Here is an 8,795-nt window from a genome sequence, read left to right as displayed (position 1 = left end):
AAGATACCAATTTTTCTGCACTCGCAGTGTCCTCAACCTTTTTCTGCTCTTACTGGCAACTATTTTGAGTATTTGACCTGTTCACATCAGTTCTCTGGAAGCTGAAGACATTCTGTAAAATGTGAGGAATCACTAACAACAACTTACCTAAGTTAGCAGAAGTTTAGTAGAAGGTTGAGAGATAAAGCTACACAAAAAAAAAAGTAATTTACAGAACTTATTAACCACACAGTGTAATACTGTTTTTTGTGGGCCCTCTGCAGCTTTTCAGAACTAGAAACATTGGACTGCTTCCACTCTTTACTGGTATTCTAGTATCCTAAGGCAAATTTATAACTTAAGAGTTTAAGAGTAATTATATGCACATCACGTAGGTGTAAGACTATTAGAACGTGGTATCAATGAAAAAGGTAACACCTGCACACTTTAATCTGGACAACATTTTGATCCTAGTCAGATCATTGTAAGGTCAGAATTTTGCAGCTTGGAGTAAGTGTTACCTTTCTTCATTCAAATTTATTATGTAACTCTTACATATTCTAACCCTTCACAATATCCCTTCATTATTAGTCTCTATACCAAACTTTTGAACCACAAAATCTATTTTTCATTCATAAATACCTTATCAGTCAATCATAAATGAGTGATTAATCTTTAATTAAATTTTCAGAGAGCGGAGAGTTTATTTATGGAGAGAAAAAAAAACATTCAAATCACACTATTATGGTCCTATGGTACCTAAAACAAGAGAACACAACAGCCGTCATGATTTCAATCAAAATTTTTGAATGTGAAGAATGCCGTGACATTTTTAATGGTGATTTTTTAAATTTTTGAATAAATAGGGGGCCAAATTTAACCTGGAGCACCCTCTATGAAAAAAAATGTGTATCAGCTGCACAAACATTTTTAAAAAGTTGAGCTATTTCCATTTTTTGTATATGATGTCAAAAAGTTTTAGGCTAAATGAATGGTGTTTAGGGTGTTTTTCCTGCTCTCAAATGTAAAAATGGTCAATTTAGCCTGAGCAGTATGTAGGGGATAATCAAATTAAAATTCATCAGGCATACAGTTTAATAGATTTATATAATTTTTATGATAATTGTATTTTATACAATACACAAAACTAGAATAAATTGATTTCATTAAACATTTACAGTACATGACCCCATTATACCATAAAATATACTTTATAAACCACAGCATTGACATCTAACATCATAATTCACAAACATATTAGACAAAAAGTAGCCAAAAGTATTGAATTGCACATTTGATTATGATCACATCTACAGCAACGGCAAAACCTTCACAACACCCTGTAAGAACTCAACATTTGTGTCTCATAAAGTGCATATAGTCATAGCTGCGTTATTCTCAGAATGGCTTGAAGGGATGAAAATCTAGGAAAAGGTTTTGGTGATAAAATATTTATAACCATGTTAGTGTAAGTAGGAATGTTGGGTTTAGGCTCTCTCACCCATCCAAAATTAAAAGCCATCTACAATCCGTTTGTAGTGGGAAGGCACAAACAAAAACAGACAGCAGCTGAATTCAATCAGTTATGGACAAGGTCATGGGAACCAATTACAAGACATTAAGTAACTTAAAATTATTTCTTAAAATTTAACAGAGGAGAGAATGTCACACACAGTGTTTGCTTTAATATATCATTTTGTTAATTAATATGGTGATTTGCAACCTACTGTAAATGTGAAGTGATGTAATGACTACATTGCTTCTGTCATGTTTGTCTTGATTCCTGAAGTTTATATATGTATTGTTTTTTCTTTTAGAAATACTTTTCAAGGCTGTTTTTAATCTGTCTTGAACAAGAAACAAAATCAACATGGTAAGTGGGGCTTTACATAATTCCATACATATATACAATTACATATGAATATCAGCGAGATAAATGATTAAGTAACGTTAACCTCTCATTGCTAAGCTTTTTTTCTAGAGGGAATTACTCATGTCTCAGATGTCTTAATGACCCACAGCAAGCCCCTCCACAGTCGCTCACAGCAGGAAACTGATGGCAAACAGGCAAAGTAAGGAAGCAATCAATTCTATGTGAAGATGAGGACCTCTTGTGGCAAAGGAGATGACGTTCAATGTGCCATTCAACCATAAGCAGGAATTTGTAGTGGCGTTGCAGCATTCTAGAAGACATGGAGGTTGTGTTGAGGCTTTGCATGGGGTATGGCTAGTGCAGTTGGTGCAACCCGCTGTCCACTTAAACTTGGAATTGACAGTCTCCTTTTTCAGCTGCAAAAGCAATAGTGGGTAAGAGAGAACAGTGCAGGTCCTACAAGTGGTTAAAAGTCTAAATATGAGATGAGATTAGAACATTTTGATGAAATATGGTATTGTAGTACATCAACATTATATAGATGTGTTAAAGTGTGAATTTGTGTTAAGTTGTAGAACTTGGAGTATCTTATTGTTATTTTTGGCAGTTCTCACCTGGCAGTGTGGTTGTGAGGGGGAGCATGTTTTGAATTCCTCAAAATTTTTGTAGCAATCTGTGCCATCACATGTACCTGAATGGCATTTTTTTCCCTGAGAAAACAACATCAATGAGAAGATGACGCTAATCTCACACCAGGCCTTGCTCACGACATTTTGCAAACTGTTATACGGTTCTACACACCACCACCAACATTAATATTACAGGGAAGTGTTTAAAAGTCAACAATGTATACAAATATAAACAACTTTGCATATATATTTTTTTAAATACACATTGACAGCTGTCACAAAGAAAATGTGCAGCTGACCATCTAAGAAAAGGTGAAATGGAGATGAACTGAATTTAATGATACACACAAGCCTCTAGCCTCCTGCCCCCTCATATACATCCATTCCCATGCAAGCATAAACTCAAACACACACAAACCCTCTTGTTCTTACTTTGCTTGCTGTTGTTTGCGTGTTGGTCATAGTCGTTTTGGTGACTGTTGTGGTTTGTGTTGTTGTTGTTTTCATTGTTGTCGTTGTAATTACTGAGAGGATGTAAATAGAAAATAATAGAAAATAAGTAAGAAACAAGTAAGAAAATAGTAAAATATTAAAAACATGTTAAATTATTTGCAAGAACAATGTGGGGTAATTAATATAATAAATTAATTTATTAAGTACATTAACATATCAAGGAATATTATTGTTTTATTTATTTTTTATAGTCATGAAATGGGAATGTTAAAGATGTGAAAGATGGTTCTGTTTACCTGTTGTTGTTGTCATCATCATGGATGCAAAACTACTATTGAGGCAGCCAGTAGAATTGCAGCAGTTCACAGAGCAGTTAGTCTGCGAGGTGTTGAGGCAGCTATCAGCACAGGAGGCACTGCAGCTAACAGTGTAGCACATGTCCGTCTGTCTAATCAGCTGGTACATTGCAGAGTGACACATTAGGAGACATTTCTTTAAGTGCCTCTGCTTTTCTTTCTTTCTGTAAAAGTCATTGACTATTACAATTAAATGTAACATTATACCGGACAATTACATTATGTAAACAATTAAAGTGTAAAGTTAATTTAGAAAAAAAGATTATTTTCCTTTACCTTCAGTAGTTACTCACAGATACCACTACATCCTTCAAATGCTCAGTTGCTTCTATGGATTACTGATATAGTAGGCTACATTGTATATTTTGCTGTATGTACACATAATTAAATACATAGACTGTAACGCATATTAGGTCAATTTATTTGTTAAGGGTAATGTGTCAGAGAGTTTTGTTTGATGACTCAAAAGGTTTGTGTCATTTGCCACCCTACCTGACAATATGCATCAGCAGCACATGAAGTGTCATTCTGACTGGTGTACATTGTGTAGCAGTCTGAGTAGTTACAGGTGAATGAGGGGCAGTATATCTGTGTTTGAGAGAAATAAAAGATGCCCGATAAAGATATGAGTATGAAAGGATGAAGAAGAAGGAGTGATAAGGGAAAGACGCAAATATAACAAACTCTCAAGTAAGGTGGACTTGCCATGCTCATTGAGGTAGAATTTGACATAGTGGTTCCATTCATACCAGGCATGCCTACTGAGCCAAAAAGATGGATGTCATGATCAAGGATAGGAAAAGACAGAGAAATAACAATAGCTTTCTTTTATACACATCGGAAAACAAACTCTGGATGTCAGTGGAAACATCATATTATTTGGTTCTAAGAAAACATACCAGTGGAGCTTCCTGAGTATGATGACTTACTGGTGGACAGTGAGGGTAAGGGACCAGAACCTGATGTCTTGGAGGATGATGAACTGGTCCAACTTGAGCCCGCCATGGTGGTGCTGGACTGGATCATGGCTGTTGAACTAGCTGTGGGGGAGGCAGAGGTGGTTCCTGTATTAGTAGTACTGATTGAACTAGGATAGATGATAGAAGCTGAAGGTGTAGAATTGGCAGTGGTTGTTGTGCTGGTGCCAGACTGTGTGGTGATTGCTGACCCTCCGGAGGTGGTTGTGGGGGACTGGATAGTTGTGGATGCTATGCCTCTGGAGGTGGTAGTGGTTGTGGGGGACTGCGTGCTGGTGGTGGATACTGGGCCTCCAGAGGTGGTGGTGATGGTGGTTGCTGTGCCTGCAGAGGTAGTAGTGGTAGTGGGGGACTGGGTGGCAGTGGTGGTTCCTGAGCCTCCGGAGGTGGTTGTGGCGGACTGGGCAGTGGTTGTTACTATGCCTCCGGGGGTGGTAGTGGAGAATGACTGGGGGGTGGTGGTAGCTATGCCTCCAGAGGTTGTAGTGGTTGTAGGGGACTGGGTGGCAGTGGTGGATGCTGAGCCTCCGGAGGTGGTAGTAGTTGTGGGGGACTGAGTGGTGGTGGATACTATGCCTCCAGATGTGGTAGTGGTTGTGGGGGACTGGGTAGTGGTGGTGGATACTATGCCTCCGGAGGTGGTAGTGGTTGTGGATGCTGAGCCTCCGGAGGTGGTAGTAGTTGTGGGGGACTGAGTGGTGGTGGATACTATGCCTGTGGAGATGGTAGTGGTTGTGGGGGACTGGGTGGTGGTGGATACTATGCCTCCAGAGGTGGTAGTGGTTGTGGGGGACTGGGTAGTGGTGGTGGATATTATGCCTCCGGAGGTGGTAGTGGTTGTGGATGCTGAGCCTCCGGAGGTGGTAATAGTTGTGGGGGACTGAGTGGTGGTGGATGCTATGCCTGCGGAGGTGGTAGTGGTTGTGGGGGACTGGGTGGTGGTGGATGCTGAGCCTCCAGAGGTGGTAGTAGTTGTGGGGGACTGGGTGGTGGTGGATACTATGCCTCCGGAAGTGGTAGTGGTTGTGGGGAACTGGGTGGTGGTGGATACTATGCCTCCGGAGGTGGTAGTGGTTGTGGGGGACTGAGTGGTGGTGGATACTATGCCTGCGGAGATGGTAGTGGTTGTGGGGGACTGGGTGGTGGTGGATGCTGAGCCTCCAGAGGTGGTAGTAGTTGTGGGGGACTGGGTGGTGGTGGATACTATGCCTCCGGAGGTGGTAGTGGTTGTGGGGGACTGATTACTGGTGGTGGATACTGAGCCCCCGGAGGCAGTGGTGGTTGGAGGGGACTGGGTACTCATGGTGGTTGCTGTGCCTCCGGAGGTGGTTGTAGGGGTCTGGGTGGTGGTTACTATACCTCCAGAGGTGGCAGTGGACTGGAACTGGGTGGTGGTGGTCATTGCTGTACCTCCAGTGGTGCCGGTGGTGGGGGACTGGGTATTGGCTGAAGTTGTTGTGGCTGGAGAGATGGTAGAGATGGAGGGCTGGGCGGTGGTGCTGGTTGCCTGGCTTCCAGATGTGGTGATGGGGGGCTGGGTGGTAGAAGTTGCTGTGGCTCCAGAGGTGGGGGGCTGGCTAGTGGTCATGGTTGCTGTGCCTCCAGATGTCATGGTCATGGGGGACTGGGTGATGGTGCTGAGCGGTGTTGTGGCTCCAGAGGGGTTGGTGGTGGGTGGTGGGGAACTTTGACCTGACACTAATACTGATGGCAGAAGAAGTCCTAATAGGAGGAGGCGGAAGATACCTGTGCAGCCTGGCATTTTGGGAAACATAATAGAAGTATGTATTTTAGTGTATGGAAACCAGAACATAGAAAATGATGAACATTGTATCATGATCGACATTATGATTATCATATTTTATTCATGTGTTATGATTATGATTGTTAATATGCTTGTCTGCATATTTCAAAAAATGGTTCTAATCAGTATTGCTTAGCTGTTTTTGTTGCTTTGTGTTGCTTGCATGGCTACATGTATGAAATAATGGATATTATTGTTGTATTATTATACTAATGTTTTGCTGTTTCCTGTTGCTCTATGTGGTTTTTGCATTGTCTTGAGAATACTTTTTTTTGTTGCTATTGCTGTCTTTATGGCGTGTTGTTGTCTTTTATATGTAATTTTTGAGCATCACTTCATTGGTTTCAGAACATCTCACCACAGGACTGCAGTTGAAAATGTGCCAGCTGGCAAATGTTGATGAATCTGCATTGTCCTTATGAATAAATAAATAAAATTAAGTGAAATTAAAGTTTATACAGGCCCTGACTTGGCACAACTATGAAGTTTACATTTGTGGTTGTGGGTGAAATATCATGACAACTATTGGATGAATTGCCATGAAATGGTACAGATATCTATGTTTCCCTCAGGAAGAATTGTAATAACTTTGGTGACCCCATAACTTTTCATCTACCGCTATCATCAGGTCAGAATTTTAATCTGTCCAACACTTTTGTTTATTTACACTTTTGCTACATTAAGATGATGAACACCTCATACCTGCTAAACATCATGTGAGCTTTGTCATTGTAAGTATATTTTTCATTTAACTCAACACATCACTGTGCCTAAGTACAGCCTAACAGAGCTGTTAGTGTGACTCCAAGTCTTGTTCTCCATAATGTAACAAGTGAAGAAAAATAAAATATAATTCAAGCATCAGCACCATGAATATGTAAAATAATGTGTATGTTGGTTAGTTACACATAAAAATAAATGAAAAAGAGAACAATAAAGAAATAGATGAAACAGACAGAATCTATGCTTATGTATGTGTGTGTAGCCACATGTGTGGCACTGGTGCATAGTAACCATGCCAACATACATGTGTCATCTTTTTATTCATGAGAGAGCTACAGTATAACATCTTTTCTTTTGGGACAGGGACAGTAGTGTCCCAGAGTTTCTGTAGATCTATCATTTATTTCTTGATAAACACTCAATACGTGCCTATGAATTTTAATCTTACAATACATATGTACACAGCACAAAATATACATTTTACAGTATATTTGATTAACGTAAGATTTTTGGATAGAAAACATTAATCACCAGGCATGTTTTTATGAGGCACCAGCCACGAGACCTCTCGAAGTGTACATGCAAGCTGCTTTACACCTGAATACAGCTAAAACACGATTATGTAAATGTTTGTCAGACTAGGCTGATGGAGATAACAATACTGATTTTATACTATACCTTAAGTAAACATGTGTGACCAGTGACAGTGCTTTCAAAAAGCAAACACACATTCATACCTTTGTCTATTATAAAAGTGGTGGAGGCCATTATCACATTAGCAGAAAGGCAGAATTCTTTGTCCAGCCTGTAATGACACAATATCTGTTAAAATCCTGGTAAGGGAAACATAAAACATACACTTAAAATGAATGAACATCTGCCAGATGTTGTTCGATTAATGTCCACAATGTTTTGCAGAGACATATCGATGTCTGTAAATATGTTTTGATAAAGCGACCTTCATTCAGCATCTTTGCTTGCAGAATAAACTGGGGTAGAACAAACTTAATTTGTTTGCTGAAAAAGGTCTAAATGGTGAATGGTAATGTGGGCATAATTCATACTGTTTACCCATGCTAATAGCTCTCTGAATTACAGCCCTGCTCTTTCATTGTAATCCACCTGGGCAGTTCTTTTGATCTGTGAGAGCTAAGTCATCTTTGGTCTCCTCTTTTTACAATCCTCAAATTGTCCTGGTGAAACTGATATCATAATTGTTTGGTTGAGTCACAGTAGAAACTGAAAAATTCAAGATTTAAAGCTTTATTTTTTTGCACTTCATTTTCACATTTTTACACACAGTTTCTCTCATTTGTGACACCTAGAACAAAAGCCTCGGTTAAAACATTTAAAGTTTAAATATGATTAGCAATTTATAGCAGTAGTCAACCCATCATGAGATCATTCCTGCGAAGATTAGTTCTGTGTACTGACCCACAATTATATCATAAGTGTCTCTGTTTGCATGAGTTTATCAGTGAGCACAATTAAAATGTGTTTGTTCCTCTGTCAGTTCCCTTGGGAGAACCACTAAGTGGCATGACTTGTTTTTTCCCATCTCCCTTGGATCTCAGCATGGCCTCCTATGGGCTCTACACCCTGGAAACTGAGTGACAACATGTTGGCATCCAAATCAAAATGCAGAATTAATTGGAGAAAAGTCCGTATTTCTTAAATGATATTACATTTTATGTAGGCTGTATCAAGGGATTTGTTCTGCTGCTAAACTGTCATGCTGTAAATCATACTCCCTGTTGGCCTAACCCCTCCTTGCATAAACTCACTATGTCCATTTTCATAATGTTGTGCTGGTGAATTGTGCCCAAGATTTAATTATAGTACTAGTTAAATGATGACAGAAACAACCCTCAACAGTATCAGTTGCTGTAAATATTACAACACTTCAAAAGAGACAGTATCTTCATTAGAGAATATTCTTATGAATGTAATGTGATTAACAGTGTCTGTATGTTTCTGGTAATGAGTAGACGCCTTGAACAG

The 8,795-nt window shown here is 39.6% G+C and overlaps 1 protein-coding gene and 1 long non-coding RNA gene across 2 annotated transcripts; both read right to left on the bottom strand.

Annotated features, from left to right (window-relative positions):
- Window positions 1-1,306: 1,306 nt before the first annotated feature.
- Window positions 1,307-3,342, bottom strand: LOC121906199. Its single transcript, XR_006098572.1, has 3 exons — window positions 3,231-3,342; window positions 2,467-3,005; window positions 1,307-2,268 (listed from the first exon to the last, which is right to left on the bottom strand). It is a non-coding gene; the product is annotated as an uncharacterized LOC121906199 (long non-coding RNA).
- Window positions 3,343-3,820: 478 nt separating this feature from the next.
- Window positions 3,821-7,585, bottom strand: LOC121905414 (mucin-5AC-like). The gene is made up of 2 exons (XM_042423633.1): window positions 7,532-7,585; window positions 3,821-6,022 (listed from the first exon to the last, which is right to left on the bottom strand). Exons 1-2 carry the CDS (start codon window positions 7,560-7,562, stop codon window positions 4,176-4,178), a joined length of 1,878 nt encoding a protein of 625 aa, XP_042279567.1. The 5' UTR covers window positions 7,563-7,585; the 3' UTR covers window positions 3,821-4,175.
- Window positions 7,586-8,795: the final 1,210 nt, after the last annotated feature.

Source organism: Thunnus maccoyii, chromosome 10 (genome assembly GCF_910596095.1).
Source record: "Thunnus maccoyii chromosome 10, fThuMac1.1, whole genome shotgun sequence".
Lineage (NCBI taxonomy): Eukaryota > Metazoa > Chordata > Actinopteri > Scombriformes > Scombridae > Thunnus > Thunnus maccoyii.
The sequence above is the reverse complement of the archived record's forward strand: the minus strand, read 5'-3'. Positions and strand labels throughout refer to the sequence as shown.